Source organism: Parus major, chromosome 14 (genome assembly GCF_001522545.3).
Source record: "Parus major isolate Abel chromosome 14, Parus_major1.1, whole genome shotgun sequence".
In the NCBI taxonomy this organism is placed as follows: Eukaryota; Metazoa; Chordata; class Aves; order Passeriformes; family Paridae; genus Parus; species Parus major.
In genome coordinates, this window is record NC_031783.1 from 7,269,696 (window position 1) to 7,293,928 (window position 24,233).

Below are 24,233 nucleotides of genomic sequence, written 5' to 3' on the forward strand. Positions count from 1 at the left end.
TCAAAGTAAGTTCCACTACCACTACTGTCATTATGGTATTATGAGATGCCTGTGTGGGAGGAAAGGGAGGGAAGAAGAAACCCAAATGGAGCAAACTGCAGTAATTGTATCCAGTTCTAGAGGGAGGGGAGGGTTTGTATCAGCATCAGGTTACTTGGGGAAAGCAAGTGTTGCCAAAGATGGCTTTTCCACAAGAAGCTCTGAAAATTTGCAGTGAAGCGATTAAGATGATTTGGGGGAAAACACTTCTACACATTGGATTTTGATTTACTCAAAGCTTTGCTTGTGCATTAAGTAGTCCCAGACACTCTGAAGTTGTGCTGTATGTAAGTAACCTAAATAATTTCTTTTGACTCTGTACAATTCCTACCATAGGTAAGTTACTGTTATTCAAAAAATAAGTGTCGAAACCATCACAAATGTATTGGTTTTTCAAGCTTTACTACAGCTATCTTTAAAAATACACAACAGAAAGAACTCCAGTTACACTGCATGAACATGTTCAGTATTTGGTGTGTAAATGCCGTGCAAAGGAAAGTAATGGTGCCTTGTGCTCCTTCCCAGGGCAGGAGTAGGAGGCTGGCCAGGCATGCAGAGGCACTATTGCTTTCTAGAAGGCTGAAAATTCACTAACTCAGTCCCAGTGTACCCAGGGTTGTGGCTGGGGGGTGGAGTGGTACAAGAGCAGCAACAAAGGGGTGATTGCCCAGTGCTCCTCAGTGACTCCCACCCACCAGGGCACCTGTCCCTCCCCAGTGCCCAGCACCCCATGGCTCTTGGGCAGGGTGTGGGTAAGGTAACAGAAAAGAAGCAACACAGAACTAAGGTGTCTTCAGGAGATGTTGTGCAGGAGAGCCTAAACTGAATTTTGAATACTAAAAAGGTGAACAACTGGCAGTTGCTTTTTATAAAGTATAGTAACATAAGATAATTTATAATTGCTGGGTGCAACTGTATTTTTCATCATGTGCATGGTTGAGTGGTTAGTTAGCAACTTGTCATGCGTGGATTCCTGCAGGAAGGATAACTGCCAAGTGTTTTTACAAATGTTCATGAGCACTTAATAAATTTCACTACAGCTTTGGTGACAACAACATGGAGAGGATTAAAGCAACTGTAACAAGTGTACAATAAGACAAATCTCTGTCCCAGGGGAGGGAATGTATATTTGTGCAAAATCCCAGTTAATAAGTTACAGTAGTTATTACTGTACTGTGTGTGGCACTGTTCACATTTTCAATGCATCATTACCACCCTGCCTCCCTGGGCAGGGGCCTCCTCGGCACAGTCTGAAATCCACACTCTGGATTTTATCTTTGACTAGCTTGGTCCTCTGCCTTGGTGCAGTCTGGTGGCAATTTGTCACTGTGAATGTCCTCAGTGTCTGTCTTTGCTGACGCCAACTCCCTCTGCTCCTCTGCTCTTTCCATTTCCAAAGGTCCTTGCTCTTGGCCAGGGGAGAGATTTGGGGGTCTCTGATCAAGCTTGTCCAGGTCATCACAGTGGCTGATGGAACTGGTCTCACTGAACCCATCAGAGTTTCTCAGAGACCTTTTGAAAGCTTTCTGACCTGTGAAGTATTTGAAGCATTCATGAAGGCAGCAAATACAGACAGTGGTGTGCACAAGTTCAGTTTCCAAAGGAAGTACTGGGATTTTGTAACAGGAGGAAAATAGGTTTTGTTTGCGTGCTACTTTGGACCCTGAACATAGAGATCCAGCCAGGTCTGCAAAGTAATAGCACCTGTTACTGTATCCTGTGTATGCAGAGACAGAGAAACTGAGCTGAAGCCAAGATGCCTGCTTAAAACTGAAATCATTCCAGGTAGGACAACTGCACTGACAGTCATAGGCTGGAAGCCACCAGCCCAAAAGGCAAGTTAAAACTGGGTTTCCTGGCAGGCAAATCAGCATTACTTACTAATACAACAATGCAGAGAGTGCCATAGATTTAACCTATCTTCACCTCAGAATGGCTTAGGCCATAAAATATTTGGTAGCAACAGAACTGCAGCTGCTGAAGTACATGACTTATTTATTATAATAACATAAGCATGTTATTATGCTTTTATTTCAAATAAAACTTTTGGCTTGGTTGTCTGTTCATTTTTAAAGGTCAATAACCTCATAATATTCCACAGGAAGATTCTAGAGTTCAGGGGCAGTTGTCAGTTAATAGGACAACTTCCTGTAGTCCCAGGAAGAATATGTGAAGAGAAAACAGCTTGGGACAGTGTTCTGTGCCATATGTACATTAAGGTTTTTAAGGTGGCAGAAGATGAACTCTAGTTCCAGATGTTACAAAAGATGTAATGTGGGTCTTCCTGTGTCAGGGGAAGTTTTAGAAATTAAACTTGCACAGAAACTTACCAGGAAGTCTTTGCTTTGCAAGGCTGGAAGTGGGAGTTGGTGGTGGAGTGCTGCCTGTTCCTTGGGCCTTTGACACATACATAGATTCTGTGGATTCTAGAGAGCCTGCAGGTTAAAAAAAAATAAGTTGACTAAAACTTTATTCTGAAATGGCAGTATTTGAGTTTAAAGTGTCATATGGGGGTGGTGATGCTTTTCTGAGAACCCAAGGACACGAGTGCTGAGACTTCAGAAGTGAATTGTTTCCCCTCACCCTCATTCCACAACACTGCTACACTCTGTACTCCCATTTCCTTCCTGCCCTGGGTATGTGACATCTTCCCAGCTGGAAGCTGTGCATGTGGAAGGGGGATCCAGCCATGCAGCTCAGCATTCCCAGGGGAATGGGCTGTGCTCTGCTCTAAGAACCTGCTACTTCATGCATCCAGAGCCTCAAAGGCCCTGAGCACAGCAGGAAGCTTTCCCTGCAGGGTACAGACACAAATTGCAAATCTGACAGTAAAATACAGTGCTTCACATGGCACCATTCTGTTTACTACTGTTTCCCACACAGCCCAATTGATGCCAGGTCCCAGCTTACTTTAACCTGTTCTCCAGTTACTGGATATGCAGTTTAGCACATAGACCAGCACTTATCAGGATGGCAACAGCCAGGTGCCCTCCCAAACCAGGATTCCACACAGACATCCTGTTCAGGGGCACAGTGGAACATGAGTGCCCTGGAATCACAGGAGAGGATGCATGTGCACTCACATAATGAGCAATGTGCTAAGGCTAAGTTACCCCCAGCCCAGTATTTACCCCTCCAGACTCCTCCAGGATATGCAACCAGAGGTCACAGGAATGATTCCTCTATTAATAAATGCCAGTGTCTACCATGGCTTTTTTTAACGCAAGAACCAAATCTAAACTGTATGAGAGAGAATAGAAGATTCTTACTGTGCGTTACAGAAATAGTGCAGAGCATGTTTTGTGCATCCCAAGGGTGGATTGTGGCACTCATGATCAAACCAGAACAGGAATGTGTGCTGCAGGTTCAGTGTTCAACAGTCCCAGTGCCAGCATGACACAGCTGCAGGTGACCCAAACCCTACCTGCCGTCAAATTGAACGTCCTTCCCTTGGGTGAGGCTTGGAAGGGAGAAAACCAGTTCAGCACAGAGCCCACCACTGGGATCTGTCGCAGCAGCCCCTGCAAAGCACAACCCAACACTGGTGAGGAGCTCCCCAGGGGCACAAGTTACCTCAAGGTACCACAGGGCTGGTGTTTGTGGCCTCACCTCTTCCAGCAGTCGTTCTTCATTTGCTTTCTGAAGCTGAAGCTGTGCTTCCTGTATCCCTTTTCTAACAACTTCAGTCATGTTTTCCAACAGCTAATAAAACCCAGAAATAAGGATATGTATTATTTGGACTTGAAACTGTCTTTTTAGTTCAGGTTTTCAGGATGGAGATGGGATAGTCAGATATTTTTTCTAATTTAAGACAGTATGTGACAAGCTCTATCTTACTATCACTATAAATTAAAGTCCTGACTGCAGGACTTTTTAATACATAAAGCCAGAGGAAATAATATCATTTTAAACAGGCATGGTACTTTTTTTTTTTACACTTAGAAATGAGCCTGTGACCCAAATTCTTTGAAAACCTGCTTAGCATATAAATGTTCCTCAGATGAATGTCTGGGAAGAATGTTTATATTTATAGAGTACACTTTGGTTCCTAGAAACACTCATGACTTAAATCAGCTTTACAGTAGCAAGTTATGGTTCAGCCTATCAGGTTCACTTTGTTTTCCTGCTCTCATAAACAAGTGCCACTGATCCCTGTGGCAGCCCAGGCCAGCACCAGCTGTGTTTTATACTGCAAAGGGCAGTCAGTTTACTGGGACAGCTCTGGGGGCAAGGAATGAACAAACCCAAGGAGCTACATCTTTGTTTGTGCGAGACAAATGCCGATTTCCATATATTAATGTTGGTTTTAACATTGCACAGGACAGGCACTTCTTCCATAATTCCAAAAATCTGTGTTACTGTCAGCTAATAAAAGGACAAAGGAGCAGCTGCTCCTTTTCCCTCAGGGAGAGGCCAGCCAGGAACTGACACCCCCATGGCAGCTCAAGACCCCTGGTACTCCCTGGCTACAGGAGGGAGGGCAGTGGGATGGAATTCAGAGTTCCAGGAAGAACTAGTGCATTTCTGGCCCAGTCATCTTCAGCTCTGCTCATGCCTTTCAGTGCCTTTACTGCACGCCTCAGGGCAGGCTAGACTGATGTGGATTTTTTTTCTTGCACTACTCTGTTCCTCCCTGGAACCTTCAGGATCCGAGAGGCCCATTCAGCTCCAACCTCTCCATTGTAAGAGTTAAACTGAAGGTGCTCCACAGACAAAACATCCCTCAAGTCACTCTTCAAGCAGCACAGGGAGTCAAGAGTGGGCAGAAAGTCACTGCTAGAAAAAAATCCATTGCAATAATCAACATATTCCCATGAGCAGAAATAGGCAAAGGATTTCTGAAGTTCTATTTATTTTTGAGGTGAGAAAATTAAATACTCAACACTAGCAGAATGAAGGGACAGGTGTAATGCAGGTCACTTAGGAATTCTATTTTAGAGAACATTTGGAGAACTCCATTCAGGTAAATGCTTTGACAAATAGACGTTGCATCATCAGCTTTATTACTTAACAGATAACTTGTAATTTCTGAGTTTAAGACACCAATTTAAAATTTTTCACACATTTTAGAGCATAGTCTTATCTTAAAGCTGGTATATGAAGAATCTCAATCCCACCACATCAAGCAGTGAAGAGAAACACCAGCTCACAATCAACCTACACCTTCATTTTTGTTTTTCGACAGCTTAAAATCTGAATAATAAAATGAGGCGGTTTCAGTACTACTGAAGGTTTTCATTAGAACTACTGCACACAGGACCATGAACACAAATCCAGACATCCTCACAATACCATAATCCATAATTCTCCATATGCACACACAGATTATTCCTTCCATAGTAATCAAAACTCTTATGGTCAAGGACAACTTTTACTTTCACAATGAACAAAACCATGTCCTGAAGCCAATATGAAAGGGGAGAAAAAAAGGTGCTTCAATATTTAGTGAGTTATTAATACATACTCTTGAATTTTCTTCAATTTCTCTGCCTGTTGCTGCAATAGTTTCAACCAACTCTGACACATCCAGATCCTCTGTGACCATGCCAATGTACACACAGTTCTTCTGTCCTCCGAATTCTGGACCTGGGGGCACAGGGAGAGTCAGGTCTTTGTGCTGAACAAATCTGCAATCCTGCAAGGGCTGCAGCACTTGTGCTTGTGAATCTGGAAATCCCAGTACACACCCCCTCTCCAGTACCTAAGGGCACGATCTATGTGGGTACAAACTATTCAGACCAAGAAAGTTCAGCCCTGGGGGTTTTCAAAGACAGGAAATATAACCTGAGCAAGAAAAACAGTGGATATTTTATACAGTCAAGGAGATGTATTATAAATATCAGTGTTGAATATGTTTTAAACTCCTTAACTTCCTGCCATTTACAGATTACTCAGTTCCACAACCGTAGGGCATTTAATTTTTGACAGCTGATCAGAAAAAGATCAGAGTTCTGAACAAGCAAATTACTACTTTCAGCTATCATGTGGCACTGTGTAAATGTGAAAATGTTGCTAATTATCACAGAAGTCATCTAAAGCTTTTAATCAAGCCACAGAGAAGAGTGAAGCCATCAGTGCCAGTGAGTTTGGAATGAGATCTGCTTTCCACTAGATCCAGCACTACTTGAGAAGGCTCAGTTTCCACAAAGGAATGCTGCAGCTTTTATTCCTTCTGGGAAGGAAACCCTTCTTGGTCTAGTTGCCCACACATTTCTGAGAACAGTGCACCTTGCTCACCTGGTGAGCACTCCTGAACTGAAACATGGGGGAGGTGGGAACAGATACAGGTGTTCCTTCTGCAATAATCACATGGACAGCAGCTCATTCTGCATTACAATGACCTATCAAATCATTCTAGCACAGCTAGGAGAATGACTACTAGCTTGAACAGAAGTTCTTTAAATAGTGCAGTTACCCAAAGAAAAAGTGAGGTCTGACTCCAGTTCATTTAACTTCTTCAGAAGTTCTGTATTGATTTTTTCTAGTTCTTTTTCTTGTTTATCATCATTCTTCCCATCACTGTGATAGTTGTACCTTCAAACCAAGCCAAGAGATAGTAATTTGACTTTTCAGTACATACAAAAGCACCTACACATCTAGAACATTTCTAAAAATTCCTGTATTTTACAAACAAAAATCCTCAGAACATTATAGCTCCTAGCAGCAACTTTTTTGGCATTTGTCATCAGGGATTGAGGTGGGCTGAGCTTGCTGCTGCAAACTCAACACAATAGATTTCTGGTTGCTATATTGATTATAGCTGAAATGTTCTGACTATACAGAATCCTTCCCAGAGGGTTGCATCAAAGGATCAGAACAGACACTTGGAGGGTTTTTTGAAGTCTATTCAGGGTATCAGTGAGTGCAATTATAGATAAAAATAGCTTGGCTAAAGACAGTGGGATACACTTGCTCATTACATATCCCACACACACACGCTGCCTCCAATGTTACAACTGCTGCCCAAAGCAGCTCTTCAGCTTTTCTTTAAAAAAAAAAAATCAGAGAAAATCACTTTATAAAGGCAATTTCCTAAAAAGCAATCAAAAGCTTCAACTGGGTGCAAAGCCAGATAACTATCAACAAATGAAACATCCAAGTCACAACTGAAGAGACCACATGGTGCTGTCTGCTCAAGCATGGTTTTTGCAAATACAGCATGAAGAAAATAATTTACCTCACAACACCTAATCCTGGCCAGCCAAGATCTTCAATATACAACAGGCCAACTGTTCTTCTCACTTCTTGCTCAAACTCCTCTCTCAGCTGCAGGGTACTTGTCAACACCGGTATTTTCATTTTTAAGCAGTCTACCAACTGATCAATGTCTTGTATTTCAGTTCCTAAAACTGCAGAGCAGAAGTGTTAGTGTGTGGTATAAGTGTGACGGACATGACACAGATGTCTGAATTAAGGATTTGTAAAGGAGCTGCTCTGCAAGTTAATCATGAATACAATTTACAGATAGTGTTGAATATCTTGGTCTATGTAAGTAGGTTTTTGGTTCAGTTATCTATGCACTGATACATCAAAATGAAAGGAAGTAAGGATTTCATAAGAACCTAATAAAAAGGATTTTCTCATGTTACAAACTACTAAGGATATATTACAATACTCCTTTACATTACATCAGTAGCTAGCATTAAAAATCCCCACAAACTTCCTCTTCCCATAGCCCAGCTGGACATGAATTAGCTTCTGTGCTGGTTTAAAACAAAACATCACAGCATCACCAAGTAATTTTATTCTCAAATCTACTGTTCTATTATACCAGGACCTTCTCTCATGAGTGTCAGCTGTTCTAAGCTGACACTTGAAGCCCCTCACCCCACACAAGCCAGCAGGAGACACTGCACCAGCTGAGCCCTGCACTCTGCTCTGTGCATCTGCAGAGTCTAAACTAAGAGTTCAAGACACTTTCCAAAACACAGATTTCTTTATTTTTTTTACATCCCCCCCTGCACCAGTAATTACAGAAAACCCTGGAGGCTTAGTAAATAATTATTTTAACTAAGTAGCTGTATTTTGAACACAAGCACCATTGCAGTGTTGAAACACCTGCGTAGAAAGGTCAGGCATCTGGTGTTAAGCAGCTGAGAGAAGGAATTTAACTGCTTTTCCTAATTAACTTCTCTTCCTAATGAATCTAAAAAAGTAACCAGGAAGTCTTTCTCTGCAGAGGTAGTGAGGCAACGTGACCCACAAGAGCTGGGCTCCCATTAATGCACCCAGTGCTGAGGCGGTTTTGGTTTGTTTATAAGAAAATCCTCCCCACAGGAGAATATCCTGAGAAGCTTCTTGAGCATATGTGCTTTTACCCCAGGAGATTGTTGTGCCATTCCACAGCAAAGCCCAGCATTTACAAGAGGCTGACTGGAGTGGATGTTACCTGCAGAAGTCATGAGAGGGCTGAAGCGCACACACATGCCTTCATCCTCCAGTTCCACCACATCGACTCCGCTGGCAGGAACCAGCTGTGCCAGCTGCTCTCCCAGCTGCAGGGACAAGGCACAGTTAGGGAACTGGACAGAGCATGGCTCCTGCAGGCCCTGCCTCAGCTCAGGGAACAGCATGGACACAGTTTTCTCTCAAAATCAGTTCTTGCACCAAAATACTTCACCCTGTGGGTGAGATGACTGAGTTTGACAGATCCTTAAAATCATGAAAATTTGGGCTAAGCTGCAATTGTCACTGCCATTAGGTATGCCATGATTACTGCACAAGGGATCCAAACCAGCCACGTGCTCAGCTCTGCCAGCACAGGCTTCTAGAATTAACTCAAGAGCTGGAAAAGGCTCTGTTCAAGAATACACAGACACTGGCAATAGAGCATTTGGCTGATTTAAAAGAATTCTGAAGTTTACACATATTCCCACAAAACTAAGGGGAAAACCAACAGTTTAATATTTAGGAATTATTTCAGTACTAATTATGTGTAAAATAATCAGAAATGTGAAAGGAAATTTGCTTCAGAGCAAATGAATCTTTTAAATAGCCACAGGTTTTGCAAAGGAAATGGGATGGAGCATATCTTTCAAACTACTGTAACAAAGGGGTTATAGTTCCTGATGACCCCTTAAACCATTCCATTGTCACTCCCCTTCCCTAAAGAGAAAAGCATCCATTCTTACCCACTGATTGAAGGTGTCATAAATGTGCCCTTCATTGCTTATCATGGGGTGCTGAATACTTGAGGCCTGTGCAGCATGTGAGGTCTGATCTGAATCCAAAGATACAAGAAACACAGAAGTGGATTTATATTTAATTAATTAAATAAAAGGCAACCTAAAATTCAGATAAAATATAATTACATTTCCTAGCTAATGTAACACATCTACACCATGTACTGAGCCTAGAGCAGATGAACATGGATGTTTTTGTAAAAATATGTTGAACATGATAAATACTAGAAGTAAAACAGAGTTAAATGTAATAGCTTAAAAAACAAAAACAAAAAAACCCAGTAAAATTCTTCAGAGTTTTGAGGTTAAAATGCCCCAATGGAAATACAACCAGTGTTTTCACAAAGCAAAATCCCATCACAGTAGGCTGCAATATTTAATACCTGTGACAGCATCTCCAGAGCTGTTCCAAATGAGTTCTGCTGCTTTTAAAATTATTGCAACAGTAACTGTAATCAGTAAAACACAGCAACATGGTGCTTGCCACAAGCGATGAAAACCTGAACAATCCAAAATCTCTCCCCACCAATACACTCATACCCAGCCTGCAGCTTGTAAGAGACTTCCATCATCTGCTCTCAAGATCAAAATCATATGCAAATCTTCTCACACAAGAAGGCAGAAAATTACTTGTTATGAAAATTTAAAACACTGCAGTCTGTCTAAAAAAAGAATCTATCACGTGTATGATTTGTCACAGATTATGACCAGCATTCACAACCTTTTTAAAAGTACATTACATGACAGAACTGCACTACATCACATTTATCTCAAATTTATTTGGTGAATTAGTAGTTTAAAACACTGTATAGAGGGTTTTGTTGTTGTTTGGTTTTAAATAAATCACATACCTCTATTTGAATATTCCTGGAAAAACTTGAAAACTACTACTGGTGAACTCAATTCATCTTCAACCTTCAAGAGAAAAAAAATATTTTCTCCTGTTTTTTAAAGATGTAACACCATGCACAATTCCTTACACTGCTAAGCAAAGCTTGAGCTCTCTTGGAAATCACCCGAGAATCACTGGGAAACATCAAGGAAGTTCCAGCAGGAAAAGTAAGATTATAATTGATCCTGCCTGGATCAGTTTGGAGAAATTGACTGGGCTACTTCTGCAGACAATCTGAGGGTACTTTTCACCATCCTAAAAATGCAGGATTTGTTTAAATAGAAAGGTAAGTGATACAGTAACTTGATCTCCCAAGGCCTTTAATACTCTACAGCTCACTCAGTAAGCTGACTATATTTTCTATACATCAAATACCAACTAAAATTCAGGTGTGGGGGTCAGGGAGTAAAATCACCAAACCCTGTTGGACAGGACATATCACAGAAACTGAATATGGAATGAGTACATAAACTGTAATTTCTAAACCTATTTCTGGTTTAAAAACCTCAGCTGGGATAATTTTTGCATACAGCTTCACAAGGTTCACAATATGATCTCAACAGCAGGGTAAGATACAGCAGAATATATTACAGACACTTAGGGAAACTGGTTTCATAGATGTATTACTGAGCAAACCCATGTTCTAAATAGAATTAAATCAAGCTCTGAACACAACTTCTGGATGCTCTTCTGCACTCCCCTGGGTGCACCAGTACAGAGCAATGGAACAAACACGATCCAGAGGCCACACACAGCCAAGCCATGAGATTTCATGGAACACCAGAACTTAATTAGAAAGATCCCAAGTGTCTTCAAAACAGTGCCTATGATTCACATAATATTTTTAAATAACTTACTCTAGTCAAAGTTATTCTTATCATTTAACAGGCAGAAACGAAGATATACAACCAAAGTATTAAAAGTAGACTGTACCGAAGTCTTAATGAAATCCAGGTTTTTCAAGTTTTCCAGCAGCCTTTGACTCTAGAGGACCAGAGCAGAGGAAGAACAAATGGAGGTGAGAAATAGTTTTAGCAGTTATTTTAAAAAACATTAAACAGTGACAATTTTTGAGCAAACCCCTCCAACATGTCAGACTCATCCAGTTTTAATTTGTAAATTTGGAATGGAATAGAAAAATATTTTCTGGGTTTAGCAAAACACTAACTACAAAGCATGACATTTAAGAAATAATTTTTTGCATATAAGTGCTGCATTTTGTAACTAACACATTATATTGGACCTTTTATTGAAGTAAGGGCTCCAAACACAGTGTACTTGTACCTCAAGAAATGTTTTGAAGTCCTTTTTACTAAAAATAATTTACTATTACTTAAATCAATAGAATGCCAAGTAGAGTAGGAAAATAAAGACTCTTTAAAAAGCTTTCAAGCAAAAATAGTTAAGAGAAGTGACAAAAAAGGAAATTATATTACTTCATTGTCTAGGAAGAACACTTTTTTCTCATTTATAAAACTACACATACAATCTAATAGCAAAAGCACACCTCTCCTTCAAACATTTTCCTGTGCTTTCATTGTGGGTATAACAACGTGACCCAAAGTTATACTGTCAACAACTGCAGTATTTTAGTTGAATCTTTACAACACATCACAACAACCAGAAAGATCTGTCAAGAGCTGTCATACATCATTGCTGAGCTGTTGCTCACCAGTTGTGAGGCATGTTTTATCCTCTCCACAATGCCATCATGGCCCAGGTACTGCAAGGAGAGCCACAGGGGCAGGGCACGGAGCTTCTCCACGGGCTGGCTCGATGTCAGCCCCGCTGCCAAGGACTGAGGAGGAAAACAAACAAACCATTGTTAACCTCTCTTCAATGCTGCCACTTCCTCCAGCTTTGGAAATTATAATTTAGATGCTTATGAAGAATATGGCAGCACACTGATCCCAGGAGCTCAAGAATGGTGAGTGAGAATCTGAACATACCAAGGATGGATCCTCGTGTCTGTAGAGTGTCACTGCAGGCACTGCTGGGAGCCCCAGCCAGGAACCCAGAGTCAGAGTCATGCTGTCACATTTTGTAGCAGCCTGAAGTTTATTACAATAAGCACAATATAAGCCATATATATCTTGATTAACCTTACACAAGCATATTTTCAAGTTTCTATAAATACAGTGAAACATACCAGTACAGAAGAGGAGACATAACCCAAAGCCAAAGTTGCCAGATTCACGCTGGAAAAAAAAAGTGGGTTTAACATATATTAAATATGTATTAAGAGACAGCATTTTAATCTGCAGTTTAAATATTTCATACTGATGTGTAAAGGGAGGTAATTTTTGTTCATATATTTTTCATTAACAATGCAAGAGATGTTGCTACTTAGTATTCTGAGATTGAAAACTCAAAAGTAAAAACCTACCTCATTCTAAAAATTTTCAGTCCAACGTTTGGTGAAATCATCACTCAAGGTCATACCCATAATTTAGCATCTATTTGGTATCAGAAATAAATAGTATGCAAATACAGCTATTCTACAAAGTACCAAGAGAAACAGTCTTCATTTCAGCTTCAAAAATATAATCTTAGAGCACTGGAGTCTTCATTGACATTGTCAAGTTCTTGGAATTTCTTTTTCTCTTGGTTTAATTCTCCTCCCAGTTCAGCTGCAAACTGCTCTTGCTGCAGCCTTCTTGACAACCTTTACTGAAGTGTCATTTCATCCTCAATAACCACTGTATAATGTCCTCCCTGACTTAGGAGGTCTTTTCAGGCCTCCCTGGCCTAGAAGGAATTTTTATTCATATTTCAAGCTCTTCAGATCAAAAGCAGATAAGATTACCATCTGAATAAAAGTGATCACTAATCTGTGCTGAAATTACCTCTCCAATTAATTCTTCCTGTCTATGTAAATCAATTTCTATCTCACAATAACAAAATTACAGCCATATAAAATGCTTACCATGACAAAACTCAAGTTGTCCCTATGGCTCTTTGTGAGCTGTCAAATTAGATGCTGTCTATCAGTCAGACTTTTTAATGAATGCAGTTATACAGAAATAAGTCCCCAGTTCCATACCCTTCCACATGGAGCCACATCTTGTACTGCTCACAGAGCTCCTTCAGGCGGCCCAGCTTGTCCGTGTGCCCAGCACCTGGAGTCCCTGGGTTGAACAGGGAAAAGAGAGTGACAGAGGATCTACTAAATGAGCCTCTTGGACCAATGAACATCTCAGATCACTTTCCACGTCCCAAGCAAGCAACAGTCACCTCCCTCATTCATACTTAGAGCAAATTTTGTACATCTGTTTAATTAACTAGAAGAAAAATGTAATTTTCAAGCTAAAGTTGATGGCACATCCATCAAAAAATTCTGAAGTGTTAGTGTAAAAGTGATTTTTAACAAGAGATCTGCACTCACTAAAGTAAGTTAGTCATATTAATACATCAACTGACATATGCAGAACTCTAACAGCACAATCCAAATTTAAATCAGTAAAGTAAAATCCCCTTTGGACAGATAATTATTGTGTGGTCATTAAGATTTCTTCCTGCTATTTCTTCATATGAAATCACTGAGCTGTTTAGGAAAATTTATTTTTATTTTTTTATCATACATGTAGTCATGAAATAGCATGGAGATTTTTGTGATTGTCCACAGCACTTACCAGCATTGGCCACAAGCAACAAAGGCAGTTTTCCAAACTCAACATCATCTTTAATCAGTCTGTCCAACAAAGCAACATCCTGGTATCAGTAAGAAAACAATATATTTGTCAAATACTGAATTGTTTCTGCTGAACTGGGAAAATGCATTAAGATTGAAAATGAACAGCATTCTGAAGTTCTGAAAGGAAACATTCTCAATGTCTTTGTTTTTTGGCTTGCAAAACATTTGGTTTTCTTCTTCTCAAAGGCAAAATAATCTGAAGGCCAAATAAAGCATTTGTGAAAAATAAAACACAAATACACCACATAGTTTGTGAAAGTACTCCAACTATTCCTATGCTAGAAATCTTGCACTAAAAAAGCACTTTACTTAAAAGTCATTAAAATATTTTGCAAATGACAAGACTAAGAGAAAACCTGCTTTTAGAAAATTTCCATCTATGATTCACACAGCTTTAACACAGAAGACTTAGAGGTTGAAAAAGTAAATGTATTAACAGCTTTTCCTAACAGCATACTTGATATTCATTTAATGAGCTTAAAAACCAACCAACCAAAGCACAGAGAGAGCTCTTAGGGAAGGCAAACTTACCATTTGGTGCTGAGATCCAAACATAGTGTTACAAGGCACACGACACATGCAGGAAAGGGGCAACCCTAACTGCAATAGAAATGATGGAATTTCAACTGAGAAATACTCTTTTCACATGTTCACAAATACAGAGTGACACAAAAGCCAGTGTGACAATAGAAACCTTTCTGCTAAAACTTATAATCAAATTAGTAAGGAAAAAGCACAGGACAAATTATGTATGTTTGGGCTCAGGTCTATCTCACATGACCAAGAGCCTATGTAAAGCACAATGTAACCTAGAAACAATCACTCATTTTTTAAAAAGTTAACGTGCAGAATCCTTTTGCTGGAAATATTCAGAAAATTTGTCTTCCTCCCACTGTATCAATGCTGCAAAACACAGGCTGTAAATAAAAACTCAAAGTATTTTTCCCAGACAAAAGGTTTATTTTAAATGCATGATCAATTACAGCTGAGGTTATGCCCAGTATGGACTCTGCTTCCTTTGCTGTTATTTCCACCATAAGGAAAAGTGAGTTGTCAAAATCCCCAAAGCTATGCAGGCAATATGAAGCCAGAACCAGGTAGGTTCTAATTGCAGCCAAAACCCCCCTGACTGACCTTACCTGATTACAGAGAGCTTGGCCCAGGCCTGTTCTGGCTGCAGAGCTGATGTATATGACAGGCTGCTTAGTGTAGAGCACATTGAACCCCTCGAGTGTATAATCTTCATAGCGGGTGTGAATTACAAGTCGACAGATTTTTAGGAGACCTTCACGATCATCTTCATGATAATAGGCTGATCCATTCTCATACCTGCAAGAAAAGCCAAGTAAACATGAGCAACAAAACCAACACTCAGTTTAGGGACTAAAATGACACTGACCAACAAAAAAGCTTGCCACAGAGAAGATAATCAAAACCCTTCTATTTTCCCAGGCTAAAGTAGATTAAAAGAAAACTTTTACAAGGCAGGCTGAGATTAACAATGAGAGAAGCCTAGCATATATTTTCATTTAGACTCAAAGTAAGAAAGAAAAGAACATCTGGGTTCCTTTAAGATTGTCTTTAGAGAGTTCAAAACCTTGCTTACTAAAAGTGGAGTGTGGGAGGAAACACACAAAAGGCTTCATTCTGGTTTTAACACAGATTTAAATTCTGGACTGCTAATTTTGAAGATAATGCAACCTGATAGTCTTTAGGCTAGGTTAAGGTTGTGTCTCAAACCTTCCAAGGATTTCTAACTTTGTGGCACAGTGGTTTCTTTTGTTGACATCGTCAGTCGAATCACATCCATTTTTAAACATTATCACTACGTTATCACACAAGTTACTCCCAGGGACTCACCTGAAAAGCCTGCAGAGCCAGAGAGTAGTGTCAGAAAGGATCCTTGTTGTAAGTTTTCTCAGTCTTTCCCTGTCCAGCACAGATATATAAGCAGCCAAACTATGTCCCAGTAGAGCCATGTGACCCTGTTCACCAACGTTCTGAAGTCTGCAAGCCAGAACAGAGGAACTGCCAACCAAATCCAAGTCCTGGGCATTACAGTAATATGGGGGTTATGGATTTTTAATGTAGACTGGCAGAATTGGTTGAGTTGTGATTTAAATATTTAGCAGAGAGAAGTGCAGTACATCCTCCTGCATGCCATACTCAGCTGCCAGTGCACACAGAGCACTTCACTTGGCCCAGCTGCTCACAGAAACAGCTCCTGCTTTTGAAACAGCCAGCATGAGCTGGAACCAAGCACCTTATCTGCACTGGGACTTGAAAGTGCATTAATACCCTTCTACACACAGAAAACTCAGGATACTTGCATTACTATTTTTAGAGGCACAGCTTTTCTTTGTTTGTTGGGGTTTTTTTTTGGGGTTTTTTTTTTTAAATCTTAAGTATGCTTTTTGAATTTTAGTTTTCAATAATCCTCTGCAGATCAGTTAGTATTATTTCCATTTTACTGAAAAATGGAAACAAATTTTATTTTCTTTCATTTTAAAATCTACAGAGACACATGCTCTATTGCATTCAAAGCTTTAAGACTTTCTGACATAAAACAACTTTCAGAAAGTGGAAAAAAATAAGCTGTCACATGAGAAACAGCTCCCTTGTATAACTCAATCGAGTAATTAGTAATGGAAGCTTTGTAATTGTAAGAAAGCCAAGCCTCATGCCATTATTGTACTTCACTATACAATGTAAGGTGCCTTTAAAAAAGTTACCTAATTGGACAATATTTTGTGCAACTTTAAATATATAATATATATATATTTATATATACAAGTATATATACTAAAACATAGAGTGAAATTATATATATTGTAACACATATAGAACACAATTTTAAGTGGATAAGTTCTAGAGTGATTAGAATATTAAAACAGTAACTGATATTTGCCTTACCTGTAGGACTGCGAAGTTTCCTCTTCCTCCTCTCCATGCATTAGGTTCTGAACTAACTGAAGTATGCTCACCATATCCTGGCCACTGGGAGGGAAAACAAATCCACATTAAAGAGACACAAACAAGTAAATATCAGCATCTAAAAGAGGTCATCTGGGACACTGCACTTTTACTGAAAGCTGAACAGGCAACAGAAATGGTTCCTTGGTCTCAGAAAAACTGATCACAAAGATGAGAATGCTGAATCAATTCAAAACCCTACTTGCTTACAGTAGAAGACAAAGAAAAATAAATCTCCTGATACCTGAAAATTTGGTCTGAAAAGCCTGACTTGCCAACATTGAATTCTTATTGCAACACAGCCAACCAAGCCAACAAGGTAGTAACTAAGGATCCACATTTTGCTTCGTGTGAACCAGCTTCAGTTCATAACTCAGCACATCTCTTCAACAATTCCCTACAAATCTCAGATTCTGGCAGATAAGCTACATTAGACTTCTCACATGACATGGTAAAACTGGAAAAGATCTACAACACCTCAACTTTTATAACTCCAACTAAAATTTGCAGTAGTGTAAGAACTTACATTGTCAGTTTAAATTGTTTTTTTTCATAGAGAAGATAACTCAGGGTCTCCACTCAAAACCAGGGTTAGTTTTTACACAGCAGAGACTTAAATAGCTTTTGCAATATTTTCTGAAGTGCTAGCCTGTGCTGCAGGATCGTCTCCCACAGAGGACACAACCAATTTAAATCTTCATTTTCAGGTACAATGATCTTACCTGCCTTATGCACACGAGCTCTGTTTAATTTCTATAGACAACTGTGCTGAAAATGTGGGAGGTTTCTAGGGTTTGGGTTGGGTTTTTTGAGGTTTTTTTTTTTTTACTGTGTTCTACCTTATCAGTCTCAGGGGTTTTTTTTTAATCTGGGTACTTTAATTCAACAGAAGTCTATATTTACTTTGAGTCAATCACAACTGCAGGCACCACGACTTCATCAGATTCCAAGAGTTCAAAATTTCAGTCACCAAGGACAAGTAATCTTTTTTTTCTTTTCTACATGAAAATTAAAATAGTTGGTATGGTTATAGTACTACCTTTTTTCCCCTATGTGAGTATGAGAATGTTTATTATGATGCCTGAAAAATGTTAACTTTTCCATTAATGCAAGTTGGTTAGAAAACAAAGATTCTATGTATAGCTTAAGATTTTGAAAAGAGCCTTATCTAAAAATTGCTGCTGCCTACCTGCCTTGGAGTGGTCCAGGAATATCCTTCCGTGCATATTTCTTTTCATTTTCCTCCTCCACTTTCCTAAGTTAAAGACACAGAATAAACTCTGTATTTGTTTGTGTTTGATAACATCAAATATGTAATTGATTTTGATTTGCAGAAATACATACTGATATGTATCTATTGCACTGACAACAGGTTCAGAAATAAACCAGATGAGATTGACACAAAAGTTTAGTTCAGACTGAATTAAAGAGTTCCCCGGTACTGTTGGGGTTCTCAATTCTTTAACAGAAAGCTTAGAGAAGAATCATATATATAGGAATCAAAAATTACTTGCACTGCAATAATAACAAAAAAAAAGTTCTAACTTTGAAAAACAGATTTGTTTTGGGTATTAGAAAACATGCATAAATATGTATACATTTACTTTAAAAATCCCAGCATTTGAGGAACAAAGACGATTTGTATAGGTGTAAGTTCAGAATGACAGCATGACTTTAAACTACCAGGAAAATGAGGGGTTTTTCTGCCTAATGCCAGTGACACAAATAATCCTCCCCTTAGCACAAACAGCTGTTGTTTTTTATTGTATCCTTTGCACACACCTCTGGTTGTCTTCCAGCATCTTCATTGCTTCGTTCAGATTCTTCCCCATTTCTGCTAGAGTAGGATCCACCATCTTTTAGGAAAAATATAGCAACTTTCAAGAAAAGATCAAAACCAATTTGTCTTACTACTTACTACTGTCTCTACAATCTAATAAATACTAGAAGGGGTTAAAACCTCAACATTTGGACCTAGAAAGACAAGAAAGTATCCTTTGAGACTTCCCTAGATAAGAATTAAAATGGCATCGTTCCCTGCCATTACCCCAGCAGACTTTAACACAGTAATTTTCAAAACAGATGAGAAACCTAACCCAAATACTCTAGTAAATCTAATTTTTCCTATTTCTTGTACCTTTAAACCAGTTTTTAATCTTAACTAATTGGAGAAATACCCTTTATGTAGACAAAAGAGTGCAACTAACCTGTAGCAGGTAGCTAAGACAGGCTGACATGCAGCAATTACCCTCCAGTTGCACAGAACAGCCAAAAATCCTGATCTCACTGCTGAAATCAGGTAACCACAGATAATTGCCACGATGGAAGAGTTTAAAAATCATGGAATGTATTTGTCCTGAACTGATGACAAGCTCAAAGTATTTCCCAAAGAACTGCTCTGGCTTTGAAGAAGTCTCCTTCATAATCTTTAACCCAAGAGCCTGACAGAAGCTTGTGACACTGACACAAGACCCCTGGACAGGAGCATTTGTCCATTTAAGGATTAGATGCCACTTGAACCTTCCAGAGAATGTGGAAGGTGTCATCTGGCAGAGCCTGATTTACCTATATTTGAAATTAAATATATAGCCCAGTGTGAGGGTAGAAGGTGACACCACTGCTAAGCCCCATCACGTTAGACAGCAAAAGCCCCCAAGATACTCAAGTGACCCCATTACAGAGCCCCCTCTCCCTGCCTCTGCATAACCTCCACAAATTCAACACCAGGTCATCATCCACGTACCAAAGACCCTGGTGCTTACCCCTGCAGGCTGCTGCTAAGGTTGGGGGGATGGGGAGGGACAGGGGTTGTTTAAAGAAAAAAAAACCCAAAGGCAATGCATTCACTCAGACAGATGCAGACACAAAAACAAATTTAATCACAGAAGGTAGTGGGATTCATTTACATGAGGATTTTACACTATTTTCATCCAGAGGACTGATCAAGAAAGGAAAAAAAAATTAAGTTGAGAGTTACCATATGTTCAAAGACTATTTTTAACCAAATATTTTGAGATTTAACTCACATTACAGCAAGTGGTAGGTGGCTGAGAGAATCAGTAGCTGGGCATGGGCACGGTGATCAGACCAAGACTGACAATTCTCTATTCCGTGGCGTTGGAAAGGGCAAGTAACAAATGTTTAGGGAGAAGAACAAAAGAAAAGAGCAAGTACTGAGTAGTACTTTACCATCAGAACTCCCAGCACTCAACAATAAATAGGTTTTTACACTTTCACGCTGACTTGTACAACAACCACCACGTATGAGGGCATCAACCTAATTAAGCCCTAAGTGACAAAACAGTACAAATACAAAAAGTTCCAGACCTCATCACAAATTTAAAAAACCCAACACACACCTGCAAGCATCCAGTACTCAGGAGAAAACAGATATAACCAAAGGAAAAATATGAATTTGATCTTTGGCAATATGTCCATACATTTTGAGCGGTTTCCAGAGTTACACCATGTCAAAGAAACTCCAGAAAGAAGTTTGGAAAAACAAAAATCAGTTTTGCTCCTGCAAGCCCTTAAGGGAGTAAATGATTGGACGAATCTACTGATTGTGATTATGTCATATAATTTAATTCAGGCTGCCATAAAACATCATCAGTGGCTGGAAGGCAGTTGCTTGAACCTTCCTTAGCATCACATGCAAATATTCAAACAGATCTGCTGTAAATGAGGACTCAAGATGTAGAGACATTACAAAAAGGGCTCTGAGCTGTTTTTTTTGCTACTAACATAAAATTCACCTGCTGAAATGACATCAGATGTTAAAAACTGCACATCCTTACCTTGTGACTCATCGTGTCTCACTAATAATTACACACACATGAAACCTTTCTGCCAATAAGCTGTCAGAAAAACTACATAAAATACAAAATACAACTTTTTTCCAAGTTACACTAAGCTCCGAAAAATGCTATGAAAGCCACAAAGTGACTGAATTCTGATAAAGGCTGAATTGGAAAATGAATCCCTTCTGATGTTTTCCAAGAGCTAAGTGGATATGCAACAGTTTATTTTTCTCCCCTGAATTCTGGAAGGAGAAAAAGCCCATCTTTACCTGCTGCATGCTGAACTTTCTATATGCTCCTTCTCTGCTCACATTAGTAAGGGCATGGAGGTGGGAAGCAGGAGACTTTTTGCTTATTTTAAGCAGCAAGAAAAATAGGTGTCAAAGTTGCAGCAACAAACCATTTAGTTAAGAAAAGTTTCTGAACACACTTTAATAACAAGAGCAGTAATAAACAGAGTATTTGTTTCATGGTCTGGAACTGGTTTTGAAAACAACTGTGGGAGGAGTTCTTGAACACTCCCTCCTGAACCACGAGACAGCAAAGGTGTGTAGGGGGTTAAAGCAGCTGCAGGAAGTTCCTGCACTCAGTCTTTCCTGGATCACAGGCAGCCTTTGACCGGGGGGAGTTACAAGACACACAAACCCTTCCAAGCTCTAAGGAGGCACCAGCCACTGCTTTTTCCTTCCAGATGTCCATTCAGTATCCCAGCACCTCCTGCCTCTTTCAGCCCCTCACAGACCCTGACATACCGCACTCAGCCTGCTTCAAATTTTATCATTCATTGCCTTCAAATGTGTTAATCCAACTCCCTAAGGTTATCCTGCAAAAGCTTTGATGTGTAGTCACTTCCCTGTTCTGTAACTAATCTGTTACTATTTTATTAAGTACTTTGAACTGTGAACTGTTTATCATTTTATAGGCACGATGTCACACCTTGGAGTCACTTGGCAACTGAGAAGAGGATAAGGGGCCATTCTCCAACTGTGATAAGACTGAAAATGCTGCTTCTATACCAATGTTTTACAATCTTGATTTTGCATTTCTGTAGGCTGTACTCTTAATGCAATAAAGGGATAAATTTCAAACAGTCTACATAAACTAATGTTGTGCAAAGCAACTCACAGGTGTAGCTCATTCCCTGTTTCATGGGAGCTCATTTTCCCACTACATTATTATAACTTAAAAGAAAGTTTCACCATAAAAAACCAAAACCTCTGCTCAACAGTAAATTAATCTCAAACAGTATCAGTATTCTTCAGGCAAAAGAATATTGCTTTTATTCTCCAGGGTAAGAAAAGTTTAAGATAACAAAAAAAGCAGATACTTCCTGACTGTTTGGCTTGAATAAAAATGGCACTGTGTCATTACAAGGCTTCTGCTTATAGATATTCATTCTTTTAATCTTCATTCTCCTGACATGCTCCAGAACCTTAATGCAGCTGTGCTGTGAGATTTCTGTAGACCAGGATGTTGTGGTAAATAGCACAGTAACAAAAGACAAGAGCCACAGGCTGAGCAATAAACCAAAACAGTTTTTTTCATGTTTAGGGAAAACACTGCTGGAGAGACAGCAAGAAGTTACAAGCAAAGAATTTCCACTATTTTACCACTGACAATGTCACCTGACTTGAAATTTAAAATCCTTCAGAAGACTGGTCACTTCTCTCAAAATCCAAATGGGGAAAAAAAAAACCAGACTAGTTCTGTTAAGGCAAGCTTCTGAAATCTAACACAGGTTTCCAGAATAATTTAAACAAGTTCAGCCCAACAAAAGATTTCTGAATTTCAGATAAAATTAATTGTAATTATATCACTTATGACACAATGCCTTAAAAATAATGAAAAAAAAAATTCTGCTGAAACAAAGTTAAATTGCAAAATCAAGAGATTTTCAGTGTCCCCATCTGTGTGTCAGATTCTATAATGGTTTTCATTGCAGTCCTACTGTGCAGGAAGGTTCTCATCTGCTAAAAAAATCTTTTTCCATTTGCAAGACCCTAATGACTGCAGTCACACATCACTACATTACAGCTCATTAGGTGACTGTACCAAAATGGTTATGAAAAACACAAAGTTGCAACAAATGTAAATACAAGTTAAAAAGTACTTATCACACACTGGCACCCTGCTAAGCTACATGTATGAATACATGGCAGGGAGAGAATCCATGGCTCAAATAAAAGTCTCAAATCTATTATGATAATGCTTAAACAACATCTGTGAGATAAGTGGATGGACATTCTCTGCAGAAAAATGTACCCCAGCTTGGAGGAATTTCAAATATATTTGGGGAGAAGACTTCTGACATATAATACTCAAGACTAGCTAAACTGCAAATAGTACAGATTTACAACAGTCTTAACCAAAGACTATTCCAGGAGGCCACTTACTGCTAAATACCTAGAAGACCATAATTGTATTATGGCATTTTATTATACAGAGAACTACAGTTTTTATCACCCATGTGTAAAAAAGCCATCATAAACAAGAGGAAGTAAACCAAATGATAATGCTTGACACATATCTATCTGCATATATGGAAAAATCAGACATGCAAGTTTTTGCAGAACATTACACACTATTCCTCACATCAAGAATAATCAAAAAATGGACTTCTTTTAGGTATTTCATTCTCACAACCTGTTTATTGCTTCTTATGATAAGCTAGTCAAGCAAAGAACTTGTTCAGTACTATACTTGCCCTGTACTAATGCACCTTCTTTAAATAACCATGTATCATACCAGTGTTCTCTTTGAGTCCAGTTCATAAACAGCATACTCCAAATATTCCCGTGAAGTTTTACTTAATTAAACATTTTCAGAACAAGCAGGAGTCCATTCCGTCAGCACGAGTAAAGAACCTAAACTTTTAAACACTAACAAATACCCTGTAACAGTGTATTCTTTAGGAAGCTTGTAATATATCCAACTTTTTTTTGCCACCAACCCATTAGCCGGCTTAGAAGCATACTTCCCGAATTCCCTAACCATTTTACTGGAGCACATCCCATTCAAATTTCTCTGGGCCACCCCAAGCATCACATAAAACCGAGCGTGCCGCATATAGTAAATGACGCAAGGAGGGAGGGGCGTGTGCATTCACAAGCTATAAGCACACAAAGTACTCGTTATTCCAGAGGCACGCTGTCCCCACAGCCGCCGAGGGCCGGGCACAAGCTCCGGGTGGGGCAGGACCCTCGGGCCCCAGCGCAGGTGCGGAGCAGGCACCGCCGAGTCCCAGCGAGAGGCGAGCGGGCTGTGCCGGCACTCGCGGCACTGCACAGCCAATATTTGCTCTCTACACTGCACCGGCCGGACAGCAAACACAGGGCAGCGAACGCCCCATTTCAATTTTTAAAAGGGATAAAATAATCTTTTATTTAGTAGTACGTCCTCTTCTATCCTGCTGAAGGCTAACACTCACAGGAAATAATCTCCATCTTTTTTCTTTTTTTTTAAGGAAAAAAAAAAAAAAAAAGCCGGTCCTCCTGAAGCATTTCCTGATAGTTATTCTCCCTAGTTCCAGATCCGGGACACGGATACCGGTCACACCGGAGGCTGCGGGGGCCGAGGGGGACACGCCCGGGGCGATCCATTGCTACCCCAAAGCTCCGGCAGGCGAAGCCGCCTCAGCCCCGGGGGCGGCGCCG

At 39.6% G+C, this 24,233-nt stretch overlaps 1 protein-coding gene across 2 annotated transcripts in view; it reads right to left on the reverse strand.

Moving 5' to 3' along the window:
* Positions 1-424: 424 nt before the first annotated feature.
* The window catches only part of PDXDC1 (pyridoxal dependent decarboxylase domain containing 1), a 24,092-nt gene continuing 283 nt past the window's right edge, over positions 425-24,233 (reverse strand). The window contains exons 1-23 of one of the 2 annotated variants that reach the window (XM_015642966.3): positions 19,807-22,105; positions 18,563-18,636; positions 17,970-18,035; positions 16,721-16,804; positions 15,668-15,814; positions 14,947-15,136; positions 14,339-14,407; positions 13,746-13,824; positions 13,157-13,241; positions 12,263-12,311; positions 12,063-12,164; positions 11,786-11,911; positions 11,047-11,097; positions 10,073-10,136; positions 9,171-9,259; positions 8,429-8,534; positions 7,217-7,388; positions 6,455-6,573; positions 5,504-5,625; positions 3,649-3,741; positions 3,464-3,560; positions 2,370-2,474; positions 425-1,570 (exon numbers count right to left, since the gene is read on the reverse strand). In XM_015642966.3, coding sequence (XP_015498452.1) covers positions 1,311-1,570; positions 2,370-2,474; positions 3,464-3,560; positions 3,649-3,741; positions 5,504-5,625; positions 6,455-6,573; positions 7,217-7,388; positions 8,429-8,534; positions 9,171-9,259; positions 10,073-10,136; positions 11,047-11,097; positions 11,786-11,911; positions 12,063-12,164; positions 12,263-12,311; positions 13,157-13,241; positions 13,746-13,824; positions 14,339-14,407; positions 14,947-15,136; positions 15,668-15,814; positions 16,721-16,804; positions 17,970-18,035; positions 18,563-18,636 — 2,349 coding nt within the window. In that variant the 5' untranslated portion in view covers positions 19,807-22,105 and the 3' untranslated portion in view covers positions 425-1,310. Of the gene's footprint in view, positions 1,571-2,369; positions 2,475-3,463; positions 3,561-3,648; positions 3,742-5,503; positions 5,626-6,454; positions 6,574-7,216; positions 7,389-8,428; positions 8,535-9,170; positions 9,260-10,072; positions 10,137-11,046; positions 11,098-11,785; positions 11,912-12,062; positions 12,165-12,262; positions 12,312-13,156; positions 13,242-13,745; positions 13,825-14,338; positions 14,408-14,946; positions 15,137-15,667; positions 15,815-16,720; positions 16,805-17,969; positions 18,036-18,562; positions 18,637-19,806; positions 22,106-24,233 lie in introns of those variants that run through there. The other variant, XM_015642967.3, reaches the window with a different exon arrangement.